Source organism: Hirsutella rhossiliensis (genome assembly GCF_020360975.1).
Source record: "Hirsutella rhossiliensis strain HR02 chromosome Unknown scaffold00002, whole genome shotgun sequence".
NCBI lineage: Eukaryota > Fungi > Ascomycota > Sordariomycetes > Hypocreales > Ophiocordycipitaceae > Hirsutella > Hirsutella rhossiliensis.
In genome coordinates, this window is record NW_025408668.1 from 5,445,090 (window position 1) to 5,460,238 (window position 15,149).

Here is a 15,149-nt window from a genome sequence, read left to right on the forward strand (position 1 = left end):
CGTCTTTTATCCCTGTGACAGCCAGCACAGGCACCTCCGAGCGCACTTTTTTTCTTCACCAGCCAGCCCCCTCTCACCTCATACTGGTAATAAAAGCCGTCGGTCACAGCTCCACTGCAGGCTGCGGGCCAACAAAGCCCGATGGGCCCACTCAAGATCTCCCCTCCCCCACAGGTAATAAGTCATCCCTCCCTTCATGCCTTCTGCTCCCATCTTTGATATTCAATGCAGGTGAAATGACCATTGCGAGGCACGACCGTCGACGACCAACGTCGACCGTCGGCAGCAGCCGCGCCCACACGTGCGCCCTAGCTGGAAAGGACAACGGCATCTTCTGGCGTGCAGCAGGCCGATGTCAAAAACACCCCGTCGGAGCTGAATGCACGACCGGGAAGCTGGGAGCCCTCTTGTCCCACTTACATACAGCCGGTGTTTGCTGCTGCCACGGAGTAAGTAGGCAGTGGAACAGACAGTCCGACATTGACGTATGTATGTACTGTAGCTACCTCTGTCTGTGTTGGGAGAAAGCCCCCTCTGCACGAGCACGTTTGTGTGTCTTGTCTCTCCATTGATAATCGGCGCCATATAGCTCCTTCGGACGACGCGTAACACAGAGATGCAAATGCCTGTCTCAAGCCCTGCCTGCGCCATCGACGTGGATAGCGCATGCACGCACATTGGATGATTGGCATCTCGGTCATTATTCCCATCGTACAGCAACGAACGAACCAACCAACCAACCAGCCCACCAGGGCGCAACCGTGTCTTCTGCACGTGCTCGTCAAGCAGCAACAGGCGACACCCATGGCAGATGCATCCGTGCATGCCCGGAAGACAATGCTTTTACAGGCATCTCATCCGTACATGCGCGTTCAGCATGGAACCGAGCGCGCCCTCGACGCGGAAGCACAGGCTCCTTCCCACAGGTGCAGACTGGGCAGCGAAATGACAGGCCCGTGGAAGAAAGGGGACGCGAGTCACGCATGTGTGTCTGGCTCCGACGGCTGTCCTGCTTCTCTACTCGTATCCGCATCGCACAGCCTCTTGAGCTGGCCGCAGCGAGGGAGGGGGGGAGGACTCGCCCGCCGTTTTCGGGTGGCTTGTTGAACCAGTCATGAAACAACAGGCGACGGAGGTCCAGTCGCTTCACCTTTTTTTTGCTTAATACCCCGGCCACCTCAACACCTCGCTCTGCTGGCCACTCCGGCCGGGCCTAGCGCTGTAGGTCCGGCCGGTCCGGCGCAGCAGCAGCCCCGGTAAAAACTGGGTCCTTTGGCCCGCCTCCACACACCGCCGGCCGCCGTCTCGGTGAGGGGAGGGGCATCTACTGTAAAGAAGAAAGCAAGCAAGGGCGACACAAAGATGACGGAATCAACCCAACAGCCATGTAGGAGAGATAAGCGTCGCTTGCCTCGGGTCGTATTGCGTTGCGTTGCGTTGCGTTGCATCCCGTGTGCCGCTGTGCTCGCGGCTCGCGTGCCGCCTCCGCCTCCCACCCCCTCCTCCGAGCCAGCCAGCCAGCCAGCCATCAGCAGCATCGACTTGTTTTCCTGCGTCTAGACATTGCGCCTCGGCTCCTCCTCTCCTCAGCCCGCCGACATTCATCCTCGGGGCTCCCGGCAGCGCCAATGACGAGGATGCGGCATTGGGGGCGGAGGGACCCGCGCCACAGGCCGCGATGGATGCCGATTGCGATTGATTGATGGACGGGCTGGCCCTGCGTTGTGCGCCCAGGTCCCTGTTGGCTCCTTTTTAAGTTAGGCATGGAGCTTGGAAGGGAGCTGAGCTGAAGCGAGCTGAGGGAGCCATTGTCAAAACGAGATGCCTACCAATGACGCACCCATCTCCTCCTCCGTCGCGCGACAACGCGCGTCTATTGACAGCGCAACTCGTTGATTTACTTGTTTGCCACGAGATTAACACACAGAAAAAGAAAAAAAGTACAACTCTCCTCGCCCTCCAACCAGACCCCGTGCGTTGTCGTCGCGAACCCCACCCCCCCGGTTCTGCCCGTCAGCTCTAGCCTCCTCGACTAGCCCAGCCGAGTTCCCCAATCCAACAGGGTCGCGAGTTTGCGCCGTTTTCGCGGCCATGTCCCCTGTCCCTGTTTCTCTTGTGCTTTCTTTCCCCCTTTTTTTCCTTTGCCCTATTTGCTTGGCTGCGGCCCTGTCATTTGTCGTGTAGGTTGCGGTTTTGGGGAGAGCGCACCACCAACCATGACCATGACCACCACCAGCCTGTCCTTTCCTCTCGACATGCTATATTCAGTCTCCATCGTTCCTTGGTCGCGCATCGTCGCACCGATACGAAGCGGGAGTAAGGAAGCCCGGATCGAACAGGGCCTGGGCCCATGTGGAGTTTCCTCAAAGGAAATACCGAAAATAAAAGGCCGCGTTTCATGGTTCGTTCCCTCTCTCTCCGGGAGTCGGTCACACGAGCCGAGCTAGAAAACAATTGCCCGGCGGCCCTATTATTATGTCACCGTGTCGCAGAGCAGGATCATCACACACAAATCGCAGCATCAACTCCGTCGACCACCCCCCCCCTCCTTTCCCCTCCTCGGACCCAACGTTTCGAGTCCCCGGTGTAAAACGTACAGGAGGCTGCTTCTCGTGACCTCCTGTTGTACGCCCTTTCGACGTCTTCTTCGATGCCTTCCAAGCCCGCTGCGCCGCCCACACCGGAGCCGATCCGCCCTGTCTCGTCCACTTACCCGACGGGGCCTTGTAGGGGGACCTTGTAGGGGGACCTTGTAGGGGGTGCCTTGTAGGGGGAAGCCTCGTCTCGGCCACGGCGGCCTGCGTTGGCAGATGCAATGCAGGGCCAGCAAAGGCGTGCAGTACAGCGGGAGACCTCTCGAGGTACTTGTCCTTGTCCGGCCATGCCATGCAGGTATCTCCCCCGTACGCCAGAGGTCCCGTTTTCTCGCCTGTTGGCCCGGTCCGGCTTCCGACTGTCAGTCTCACTCAGTCCTTTCGCTTTTTCACCATCTCCCTCCACTCCCAAGCCGCCCGTTCGCATAAACATCATGCGTGTCATTGCCCGTGGTTCCCTCGCCCTTTCTTTTTTTCTCCCTTCGTCTCCTTCTTTCTTCCCTTCTTTGATTCTTTCCTTCTTTCCAGGGTCGGACGGGACCCACAGATGGTGGTGGCATAGGTAGCTATCGCGGAGCCGCACTGACTCGGAAGCTTCATCATGCCACAAGCCGTCCTCGCAATCTCCTTTCACTCGTGACAAAGGGTCCTTTTCCCCATCGAGACCCAAGACAGAAGTGAAAATTTCTCGCAGCACCAGCGTCATTACCGAGCATCATGCAAGAAGCACCTGTCTCACTGTCATGTGAAAGCTCAGATGCTGGCCGCGCTCGGCCCCTTGTGCAACGTCGTGGCCTCTTCGTGTAAGTCGGCGTGCGACTCCGGGTCGCGCCAGTTTTCTACCTAATGGCGCTGTACTAACATGACTCCTTTTCTCATGGCTGAGATACTCGTGCTGCCTCGTACGTTGCCTCGGAATCCTTCGGAGAGCCGGTCCAATCTTTGAGCTGCCAACCCCAACAGTCTGGCCAGCCCATCGCACGAGGCGGAAACGGGGACACATAGAAATGAGAAGCGTCAAGGGCCAAGTCCGGCCATGACACGGGGTGGGACTGCCTGTCCCGGAACCTGTAATTGGGAAATGCGTCAACCGTAGAGAATGCCCTCCTCGCCAGCTCCCATCAACTCATATCCTGGCTCATGTCGTTATCGTAAAGGGTCCCCAAGCCATCGTCGTAAGATTATGAGGGGTATCATGTGTCACCGCCTCGTTACTCGAGTCGCGACCCGCTCACTCCCGTAGCGAGGCTGTACCGCCGCTTTCCCGGCGCGGCTGCTCCGCCCCGTCTTGGCGGGATGCTGACTCCTATGCTCGTTGCGGTGCATCAAAGCGACCAGATATGTCAGGGGCAGCAGCAGCAGCCGCAACAGTGCGTTCAGGGGAAACAGGATAATGCCGGCGGCCGCCTCGGCCGCACGCCTCACAATGTTCGGCCGGCCGGCGCTGTTCTTGGCCGCCACCGCCGCCAGCGCAATCGCGTCGCCCAGCCGTGCGTCGAGGCCCGTGAAACGTGATTCTGTCTGCAACTGAAGCAGCGTCGCCTTCTTCTCGTATCGCCTCACGGCCCGATTCAGGGCATCGAGCTCGGGCTGGATCGCGTTGCGCACATCCCTCGTCAGCGCCGCCTCCTCCTTGGCCCTCCCTGAGTCCGAGCCGCCATTCTGCGCCGTCCGGCCGCGGCATTCGAGTGTCTCGAGTCTCTCAAGGACGTCGTCGATGCGCGCTGCCGTGTCCGACGGCGAGGTGAGCTCGTTTTCGTGCGCGACCCTCTGCAGATGCAGCGTTCGTGACTGGACCAGCTTGAGCATGTGGGAAAAGACTCGCAGCTCCGACACGAGCAGAAATATCGTCAGGTTATAGTCTGACACGAGCCCTCCCGATGGGCGGCTCAGCTGAGCCCTGATGGCGTGGAGCAAGTATGCGCTGGCGAGCGGCAGCACGAGACAAGCAACGAGCGCCAGCACCTCGTGCACGTATAGCTCTCGAAGGGCTGCCCGTCTGCGCGCCATCTTTGGATCCTCCTCTTGCGCCTTTGGCTTGGGCAAATCGCCTTGCTCGGGAACGTCGTCGAGTGTAGTGGCAGGGCGATGGTCGGGGGCCGCGGCGTCGGGGTCGCCATCTTCTTCAACAGCCAGGTCGGGGTCCTCCTCGCGCTGGATGCGCACCTGTTGAGCGGCATGATACCAGACCCTATCAGAGCGATTGTCAGCCTCGCTCGAGCTTCATGTGCAGGTTCGGGGCCGTACCATGGCTGCGTCACCGACCAGTGAAGAAAGACTCCGGCCAGGCCCAGCAGCATAATGTCTGTCACGACGGCGTGGCCATTCTTGAACAGAGCACCCGAGATGGCGGGGAGCAGGGCAAAGGCCAGCGAGACGACGGCGAGGGACGACGTCTCGGGCAGGGCCGCCTCGGAGCCGGGGCGGGCCTTTGGGTTGAGGATGTCGCGGGCCTCATTGCTGTAGTCGGACAAGCTGGAGCCCCTCCGCGGCGGAAGGTCCGAGGGGCCCTCGAGGGGGCTGGCAAGGGATCTCGACCGCCGCGGCTGCGTCTCGTCGATGGTCTTTGCGCGGCGGAGGGCGTGTCCGGGGGAGGCGCTGAAGCCTGAGGACGCCGACGGCCGAGACGGGGGGGCGACGGGGTCCTCGGGCGCGATGGCCATGATGCAGCAGCGCGTTGGATGGAGGAGAGGTGTACGCATGGGCATCGACGGCGGCGGCGGCGGCGGCGGCGACGACGATGAAGAGGACCGGGTCTGGGGTGAGGCGGTCGAGGATGGATGGTAAAGAGTAGAGTGGAGGTCCACCTCGCCTTTGCTTAGGTTAGGCGAACCGGTTGGTCGTCGGCAGATTGCAGCATTCACTCATGATGTAATTGTAAAATGAAGTGGCAAAGAGGCAGCCTCAGCCCTCGCGCCTACTGGAGGTGCCCCAGAGGCAAAGGGCTGAAATGGCCCGGCCAACTTTTCAAGGGCACCAATTCTAGCGCATCTCAGCGCGCCTCCCAGCTTGCCCCGGATGGAAATTGGTGGGCCTCCCGCTGGACACTCGCTGTATGTATGTACTTTGGCCTAATTAAAGCCCAACTTTTGGAGGAATCTGGGGTACATTCCTTGGCTTCGAGAGGATTATTTGTAATTCACTCTGCTCTCATGCCCGGTTCCCAGCTCGCGCGCCCGCGGATATGCCCTGCGGATCAATCGATTGCCTCGGCAGTACCCAAGGCGCCCGTCCTGCGAAGCGGCTGCAGTAGACGAGACGATGCTGCTGAGATAACTAAGACCGCCCCTTCCCCAACGCGGGCTTTATCAACACCGACAGAGGCCGATAGAGGTAGTTTGCCATCTCCCTTCGTTGCGATTTGTGGGCGTTAAACTGAACTGGTCAGCTCACGGTCAACAGCTGAAAAAAATGGCGTCATTTGGTACTCCAGGGTAGCTGGCTGGCTGCTGGGCACGCAGACAATGGCGTGCAACTGGCCTTGGTGGACTTTGTCGTGACAAATCCAGTCAATTCATTGATTCGCCACCTGAGTTATTGGGCTTATGACATCCCTCACCTCGAGATCAAATTGTCATGCATTACACGTGGTTGGGCTTCTGGTTCACGCCGTGCTGGAGTCTCCACGTCGAATACTCGGTAACAGCCACGGATGTTTGTGCACAAGGCAAAGCAGGACATGAAGCGAGGTTGCCACTACAGAGGCAAGAATCCATTGGGATAGATTCTAATTAGTTGATATCAGTCCAGCGACTGGAGGTGACGACTACAAATCATTGCCCGCGCTGAATGGCCACGGGACGCCGTAGGCAGTGTGGATGAAACCTCGAGAGGGTGCCACAAGCATCGAGTCCACGACCGAGCCTCGACATCGTCTTCCATCTCGCATGCAGCATCTCCCCAGGCCACGCCGGATTCCCTCAAACCTACCAAGAGCCTATCAAGAGAGCATACGTCGGCTGCCGTTGGACGGGTTCGGCCGAGGTAGGTCTGAGCTGGCTATATGCACAATCATGCACGGCGCATGCAGCGCGCCGCTCCACCGGGCCAGAAAAGAGCCGCAAGCCATGCGTTCTGAAGGAGAACCCGAAGAACAGAATCTACTGCCCTGGAACCGGGTAGGGTACAGTGTTTCATCATTCGAGAAGGTCATGCCGTTTAGCTCCAGGTGTTGATGCTTTACAGGTAGATGTGCCGAAACCCGATATTTACATGTGACGCCGGGAGACGGGGAATAATTTGAACCCCCAAGCAATGGACAAAGGCTCGCTCGAACAGTCAATCAAACCCGGGCCGCCGGGCCGGAACACGAAAAGCAATACCGGACACGGGCCGGGGAAGCCATGTCCCTGCATATCTGTTAGGTATGTACGGATATGCGGTGTATCCATTACGGGTTTTGGATCATAAGAGGTTCACCTCGGAGGGGGACGGGGGGACAGCGACTGTAGCGCAAAGGTCATATGGTCATATGATATACCCATGATATTACCATCCCATGCGAAATAGATGATCGGCCTGTCAAACTTGGGTGACCATGTAATATGTACTGTACATGCAAAATTGCATTCACACGGTTCAAGGGGCACGACAGCGGACCCATTAAACAATCTGGGTTCATGCAAGGGCACAGACGCAGCAGGCAAGGAAAGATGATTGACTGCAACAAGGGCGGTCGGTTCATTACACCCATGCATGGCATGCAAGCAAGGGGCGCGATATTCCCCGTGTTTCCCCATACGCGCAGTGGCAATGGAGCATCTCTTGAGCAAGACCCCGCGAGAGCCTTTGGTCGTCGTCAGTCAAGCGGTTGACGCCATCGTCTGCCGGCGTCCGGATCCAACCGTGTCCCAAGCTCCGCCCCGGCCGTCACATCAGGTGGCATCCCGCCAACGCCCGGCCCGAGCGCTCATCTTGTCGCTCGGGACTTGGGGTTGCATCCTGTCCCTCGTCACCATGGGTCATCCGTCATGGGCATACTCCGTAGAACTCCGTAGATGGGCAAGGAAGGCCAAATCAGACACGGCCGCATGACGAGGCCGTATTTCACCACCACCTGTTGCCGACACTAGCAGGCAGGCTTCTGCAGGCGAGTTTGACGTGTAAGGCATGTAAGGCATTGGCGGTGCGCGACGCCCAACGAGCGCGTCTCCAGAATAATAAGTCTGAGCGACGCAATCCTGGGTTGTTTTGGGCCGTAACCGTGGATGGATGGATACATAATAAAGACTGGCCCGACGGCCAACGCTTGATGCTCTCTGCCTCCTTTTTCGCCTTTTTCGCTTCAGCCGGTAGCCGTGCAATTCCTCTCTCCTTTTTTCTCATTCCCGTCTCCATCCTCCCTCCAACTCGTTTGCTTTGCGTGTCCGGACCGCGATTGCATCCATCCCCCCCCTCTTCCTCCTTTTCTGCTGCTCCGACTGTTGGCAAAAGAAAGCACAAGAAAAAAAGGGACGGGAAAAAAGGGACGCGAAAGACAGTGAGAGACAAGAAAAAAGACGAGCACACCTACTATGACCGAAAGTCGTCGTCGTGCGCAATGCAACAGACGATGCTGGGGCACAGCCGGCCTACTGCTGGAGAGGCACGAGGTACCGCCCCTGCCGCTAACCCCTTCCAGCCCGCTCCCCTATCAGGGCCCCCGGCGGGCCCGTGCAGGCCAACCGCCCCTGGAGCCCAGCAGCAGCACCAGCGCCGCTCGCCCTTGGCCGCCCACGCCGAAAAATTGAAGCCATCGCCGCCCCCTTTGCCATCATCATCATCACCACCACCTCCACTGCCGTCGTCATCCCTGGCACAACCACCGCCATCGACGACACGGCACCACTCATCGTCGCCACCGCAGTCGACTGCCCCGTCGCCCCCGGCCAGCCGCACATCCTCCCCGTCGCCCTCGCCCCAGCTCTCGGTTGCTTCCTCCCGTCCCGCCTCACCCCCCGAGTCGGAGCGCGGTCGTCTAGGCGGCCGTGCCGACCCCGTCTTTCCCACGGCTCCCCACGCGCTCCCACCGCTCTCGCCCGAGCCCTCGCTCGCCACCGCCGCCCACCTGCCGCCGGCCGTCGATGCTCCGCCCAACGTCCGCCTCCCGCGCCTCTCGCAACAGCCCAGCTATCCCAGCTTCATCAGCGCCGCTGCCACCCGCCGGTCCCAGCCTCCTATCGCCGAGGCTCTGAGACACACCCAGCAAGCACACCCTCCCGGGACACAGCCGCCGCCCCAGCAGGGCTACCACTTCCCGTCTCCCTTCCGGAGCCGTGCTGCTGCATCGTCGGCTCCTCAGCGGCCCCGTCGACTCTTGTCTGCTCGACTCTGGAACCCGACCAATTCGACACCACGAGATACCCGGCCCAGGAAGCGCCGCGCCTCGAGCCCCCCGGCGCCCTCGGTTCCACTCCAGCACCCCACGCTCGACAAGGCAGCAGACGCGAGCGAGGACCCCGCTTCCGGCAACTATCCCCTCCTAACGCTCTCCGAGCAGCGCCAGAGCAAACATTATCCCACCACGCGCGCCAGCTTTCAAATCGAACAGAGCGGCAGCCACGACCACCGAGTGAGCTTACCCAGGTCTGTGCGTGCCTCATACGACGGGAGTCGATCTCGAGTCCCAACCCCCGCCCAGCAGGACTTTGAAGACAAAGCCGCGGTCTTGGAGGATACGGCTGAACCAAAGGGCAAAGCAAGGGCCGCTGCCATGGCTCCCGATAGCGAGGACCCCAGGCAATCCTACACAATGGACTTGGAGCGGGGACCAGACGTGTTGGACCCACGCCCGTCCAACGCTTCGGCCGGCGACGCCGTCGGCTCGGCGCTGTCGTCGTCTAACTCGTCCATCATGGGCGAAGACGTGCAGCCCGACGGCGGCGAGGAATGGGGCCCCCAGCATCCCTGCTACCCTCATCTGAACCCTCATGTTCCCGTCGACTCGTTCGAGTACGCGACCACACGCATCATCCGTATACGGCGCGACTGGCTCCTGCAAGGCGACCTGGCCCCGACCTTTTCGAACCTCTACCCCGAGATTCTGGATCCCGCGGGGGTGTCGGAGCAGGAGTTTCGGCGCATCATCGAGAAACTCAACGGAGAGTTGGTGCCCACGTTCGACCCCTACAGCTTCCGCAACATTGTCGACGGCCTGCTGGGCCTGGTCACGGGCTGGCTGTGGGACGACTTGGGCCTCACCGCCATTAAGTCGCGACTCAATGCCTTGGAAAAGTGGATCGAGAAGTGGAACCAGGAAATGGAGAAGACCATGGCGTCGGAAGAGGGCGTCATCACGCCCAAGATTATACCGCTTCGGCAAACGGCGTACATGATGGTTAGACGCCCATTATCCCACTGCCCGTCATTCTGCTGACTCTAACATTGCCGCGCGCAGCTGGACATACAAATACCAGATCCTGAAATTGCTCCGGCACCCAGTAGCGTCGGCGCTGGGGAGTCGAGGACGGCGCTGGCGGTGGAACCAGCGGCTGTGATGACGGCCTGAGAGGCCGCGCTGGATGTTTGACTTCGATCGAGATACCCTTTACTCTGTTTACGTTTTGCTGCCCCCTATTACAACCACGAACCCAACCCGACGTCTGATTTCAATCCCTCCAACCCACGATTTTTACCCCCTCGCAAGAGCCCTATGGAGGGCGGATCGGCCGCAGCCCTTGTCCACGAGATTTTCAACGACAAGCCATGGCCCATCTGGCCTTTGCCACAAGAGACACCTCTTCCCGTTCCAGGGAAGATGTGTGTTCTTCTTTCTGATACCAAATTATTTTATAGTATTTATCACCAAACTTCTGACCCTCTGTTCTGTTTGGTCCCGCACGAAAAGAGGTCGGTTCTCCGGCAGGGACACCAGGCGGCCAATGATGATCCAGCCGCATCTGGTGGGGGAAACGGCACCTGTATATACTCCTGTTGCCCGAGGCGAGGCGGGGCGGCATATCAAGGTGATTTGCAGAGCGGTGTTGCGTCTGATGCAAGACCACAGCTGTTTGGTGCGAGCCTGGTGGAGGGCCAATGTCTGTGATGCATTAATCCCCTACGCTCAGAGTGTAAGCTGTAAGAGTGCGATGTATATCCACTCACATGACCCCGTCTCACGCGTCCCCGCGGATACGCCTTGTGCGACTCGAAAGCTCTTTTCAGAAGACGTGGTCCGGGCACACCGATCCGGCTTATGTGCCGGAGCCGCCCAACTACAGCCGGCCGGCCGGACGGTCCGGGCGGCTCCGATCTGACGGCTTCCCGCATGTCAATGAGAAGCCATGTTACTTTTGCACATTTCGCATCCAAGAGCGGTACTCATATTTTTCGCCGTTCCGTTGCTGTCAAAGTAGAAACACCCAGGCCACACGCTGATGTGCATGATTCTGTCCTCTCGCATAGACCGCCTCGCCTTCTTGCCTCCCTCCATATCCCTTACTGCACACTCACACCTGCTACTCCTTCTTAATCAGGCTGTCAAACAAGGGCTTGAGAAACAGAGCGCTCTGCTTCGGATACCGCTTCTGCCCGTCCTCGTAGTCGACGTAGCAGACGCCAAAGCGGGTGCGGTATCCCTCGGCCCACTCAAAGTTGTCCAGCAGGGACCACGCAAAGTACGCGCGAACGTCGACGCCGTCGAGGCGCACGGCATCGGCCATGGCGGCGATGTAGGAGTCGTAGTAACGGACGCGGAAGTCGTCGGCGAGGGCCTGGTCGCGCGGCATGTCGCTCTCGCCCTTGATGCTGGTGCCGTTCTCGGTCACGTAGATGGGCGGGTGGCGGTAGCGGCGGCTGATCCAGACGAGCAGGTCGCGGAAGCCCGGGGCGCACGGCCGCAGCCAGGGGCACTGCGTCTCCGGGCCGATGCAGTCGCCGTTTTTGTTGTGGAAGAGCACGTCGACGTGGCCGGTGTGGTCGAGCGGGTCCGGGCCGGCGTCGCGGTGGCGGATGTAGTTTGTCGTGTAATGGTTCATGCCGTAGAAGTCGCTCGAGCCGCGCACCAGGGCCAGCTCGTCGGGCGTAAAGGTGGGCAGGCGGGCGCCCAGCTGGCGGCGCATCGAGGCCGGGTAGTCGCCGTGGTAGATGGGGTCTGCGAACCAGGCTATGACGAACTCGAGCTTGCGCTGGCAGGCCTCGGCGTCGGCCGGGTCGGCGGCGTCCCAGGGGAAGACGGCGTCGCCGTTGAGCACGATGCCGATGCGGCCCTGTCCGCCCGTCGGCGGCGCAAAGTCATCGCGGTAGGCCCGGACGGCGCGGCCGTGGGCGACGAGCAGAGAGTGTCCGACAAGCCAGGGCTCGGTGGCGCTGTCGCCGCCCTCGGGGCTGCGGACTCGATCGGAGCAGCGGCCCGGGGCGAACTGGCCGATGCCGTAGCCGAGAACGGCAGAGCACCAGGGCTCGTTAAAGGTCGCCCAGTGCCGCACCCGGGGCAAGGCGGCAAAGACAAGACGGGCATAGCGCTCAAAGTCGAGGGGGAACTCGGTGCGGTCCAGCGGCCCGCCGTAGCGCCGGTCCAGCTCCTCGGGCACGTCCCAGTGCGAGAGGGTGACCAAGGGCGTGATGCCGGCGTCGAGCAGGGCGTCGACGAGGCGGGCGTAGTGGTCGAGGCCCGGCTGGTTGACCGGGTCGTGGCGGCCGCCCAGGGGCACGACGCGCGTCCACGAGACGGAGAAGCGGTAGGCGGTGGCGCCGAGCGACTTGAGCAGGGCCACGTCGTCGGCGGTGCGGTTGTACGAGTCGCAGGCCACGTCGCCCGAGGTGCCGTCGGCGATCTTGCCGGCTTTTTTGCAGAAGGTGTCCCATATGCTGGGGCCGCGGCCGTCCTTGTCGACGGCGCCCTCGATTTGGTATCTGGGAACCGAGCGGCTAGTATTAGCATGTCCAGAAGCTGAAGGGACGAAATGGACTCACGAGGCCGTGGCAAAGCCCCAGAGAAAGTCGCTGCGTAGAGCCATTGTCCTGGTGTTTCCGAAAGGCTTGTGTAAACGTGTGTGCCTGACAGGCGAGGGGACCCTGTTTCTTCTCGACCAAAGGGCTCGACGACGACTTCTTTTGGTCTCTCTACCTATAGGTAGATGCTTTTGCCAAGGACGAGGTGAAGCTCATCCGTCATGCCGGAGTGATGAGAGAGAAGATGGAGGTCAAGCAACGCACACACACACACACAAATACACACGCACATATATATATTTGACAAGCCATATATATATATGGACGTGTATTCCGGAATGAACGTGCATATGCTAGGGGCGAGATGGTCGTCCATATACTCACCCGCCTGGCGGAGAAGCTAATGCAGCCGCCGGCCACAGACGGTCAAAGTGGACAGAGCATGACATGGAAAACGGGCCAAGGAGCCCACATGGCATTTTTATACCTTGGTCCCCTTGTTGGACAAAGCCGGTCGTTGCTCTTTGTATGGCAGCCGAGACTTGGGGGACCAGAGGTTGGGTCGATGCTACGGTGCAAGGCAGGGCGGCAAGGAGGAGGCAAGAGGACAGCGAGAAGAAGGTTGCTCATGATTTGTTTTACCCGCTCAGCGCCCGACCAGGTAGGTCATAAGGCAGGGAGGCAATGCCGTCGGTCGGCATAACTGGTGGCCACGGTGCGGAGCCGGTGGGTTTGCTGGGTTTGCTGGGTTTGCTGGGTTTGCCAGCATTAGGCGGTATTGCGAAGAAGTCGGACTAGACCCGCTGCGGCGGCCCGCGCATCCGAAAAGCCAGAAGCTCCTTGGGGACAAAAGGGCCGTAGCGGGTAAAATCCTCCCGGCGGGCGCTCGTTTCTAAACCTAGTACTCTTTTATAGAGTATATTCGTGCATTGCATGCATGAAGAGGTACATACAAGAAGAAGACAGCTAGTTACAGCATTGCCAGCTCCGTTGTCGGACTGTTGGAAACGTCGCCAAGTGTTAGGCGGGCGCGGCGGCCAGAGCCAACCAAGCGCGACCTACCCGGCACCTTCCACACTGCGGAGTGGGTATTAGTACCTTGGTTGCCATGGCCCATGACCAGCAATTGCCACTGCCACCTCTTTCCCCCGTCCTCGTCCGTCTCAACTGCCAGACTCACCTCTATTCTCCCTCCCTCTCCCCTTCCCTCCCTCCGCCTCAACTTCAGGCAGGCACCACGCACCCTCTTCAGCAAGACTCAAAAATCCCCTCTCCCTCTCCCTCCCCCTCCCCCTCGCATCTCTCCACCATGGCAGACCCTCAAGCATGTCGGAGCCGCACAGCACATCGCCGACCAAGCGCCGGCACTCCCCCAGCGCCGGGCGCGCCGCCAAGGTTCCACGGCCCTCGGAGCCTCGGATGAGCCCCAAGGAACTCCCGCCCGCCAGCTTCTACACGGACCTCTCCGTCCAGCACCTCACCAGGAGTGCACTCCGACGGCTCGACACCGAAAACCGCGCCCTCCAAATCGCCTCCTATCCGCCCCCGGCCATGACTGGCATCACGCTGCCTATCGACATGTACCTCGCCTTCTGTATTCCTGAATTGAGGGACCAGCTGCAGAAAATTGCCCGCAACGGTGGCTTGGATCTCTCCGACCTGAGAGGTGTAAGCCACATCCCGTCGTGCCTGGTGTTGAAGTCTTGACCGACCTCCAAACCAGCACCGGAACCAGATGACAACCACATGGAGCCTGCCAGAGTCAAACAAATGCCACGAGTCTGGGGCTCCCATAAAGACCAACAGCACACCAGCCACCAGCTCGTCCAAGGCCACGGGTCCCTTTGATGACAATTTCCAGCAGCACTTGGCCGACAGCCGCGTCCTTGCCCTTCGAATCGACAATTTCCGCGAAGACGCCCTCGACCGGCCCGACAACATCAACGCCCTCAAGCGAGCCATCGCCCGTCCCAGGCCCAGGACGCTGGCCCTTTCCAAAATCAAACAGGGTTTCTATGATTCCTTCTTGGCCGTCCATGCGCAGGCCGTCACCAAGGCGCACGTCATGGCAAATGTCATCCCCCTCATCGAAGGAGAGGCCGGCGGCGACCACCGTGCCGCAACCGGCATCCCCTTCACCAATCTCGAGTATTTGACCCAGGAACCTATTGTGGCCGGCCAGCCCGACATCTTCTATGGCGCGCCCCCCGACGTCCTGGTGCCCGAACTTCGCGACCTTCGCAACATGATCGTCCCTTCGGTTAATAACGATGTCCCCGTCCTACCCAACTTTTTTGTCAGCGTGACAAGTCCCGGCGGCGATCACTCCACCGCAATGCGGCAAGCGTGCTACCACGGAGCCCTGGGGGCGCGAGGCATGCAGAGTCTGCAGTCGTACAAACAGCCGGACCCTGAATTCGACAGCAACACCTATACACTGACGTCGATATACCATCGTGGCCGCCTCGAAATGTACGCCACGCATCTTACGCGCCCCGTCGTCCCTGGACAACTACCTGGGTACGCCATGACGCCGGTTGGCCAATGGTCCCTCAACGCGAGCCCTGACACTTTCCGACGGGGCGTATTGGCCTGGCGCAACGGCAGAGACTGGGCGCAGCGACAGAGGGAAGATGCCCTCAAGCAGGCACTCTACGTGGCCCGAGAATGGATGCTGACATGATG

At 60.2% G+C, this 15,149-nt stretch overlaps 4 protein-coding genes across 4 annotated transcripts; 2 read left to right on the forward strand and 2 right to left on the reverse strand.

The window, feature by feature from the left end:
• Positions 1-3,794: 3,794 nt before the first annotated feature.
• HRG_02225 (uncharacterized protein) lies at positions 3,795-5,257 on the reverse strand (the record flags this gene model as incomplete). Its single annotated transcript, XM_044860696.1, has 2 exons — positions 3,795-4,785; positions 4,842-5,257. 2 exons carry the CDS (start codon positions 5,255-5,257, stop codon positions 3,795-3,797), a joined length of 1,407 nt encoding a protein of 468 aa, XP_044724329.1.
• A 2,850-nt stretch (positions 5,258-8,107) lies between these two features.
• On the forward strand, positions 8,108-10,080 carry HRG_02226 (golgin subfamily A member 7/ERF4 family domain-containing protein; the record flags this gene model as incomplete). Its single annotated transcript, XM_044860697.1, has 5 exons — positions 8,108-8,126; positions 8,215-8,502; positions 8,555-9,144; positions 9,217-9,909; positions 9,970-10,080. The coding sequence occupies 5 exons, from the start codon at positions 8,108-8,110 to the stop codon at positions 10,078-10,080; spliced, it is 1,701 nt and encodes a 566-aa protein (XP_044724330.1).
• A 949-nt stretch (positions 10,081-11,029) lies between these two features.
• On the reverse strand, positions 11,030-12,529 carry HRG_02227 (glycosyl hydrolase family protein; the record flags this gene model as incomplete). Its single annotated transcript, XM_044860698.1, has 2 exons — positions 11,030-12,425; positions 12,486-12,529. 2 exons carry the CDS (start codon positions 12,527-12,529, stop codon positions 11,030-11,032), a joined length of 1,440 nt encoding a protein of 479 aa, XP_044724331.1.
• A 1,261-nt stretch (positions 12,530-13,790) lies between these two features.
• Positions 13,791-15,147, forward strand: HRG_02228 (uncharacterized protein; the record flags this gene model as incomplete). The annotated part of the gene is made up of 2 exons (XM_044860699.1): positions 13,791-14,132; positions 14,188-15,147. The coding sequence occupies 2 exons, from the start codon at positions 13,791-13,793 to the stop codon at positions 15,145-15,147; spliced, it is 1,302 nt and encodes a 433-aa protein (XP_044724332.1).
• Between the last annotated feature and the right edge of the window lie 2 nt (positions 15,148-15,149).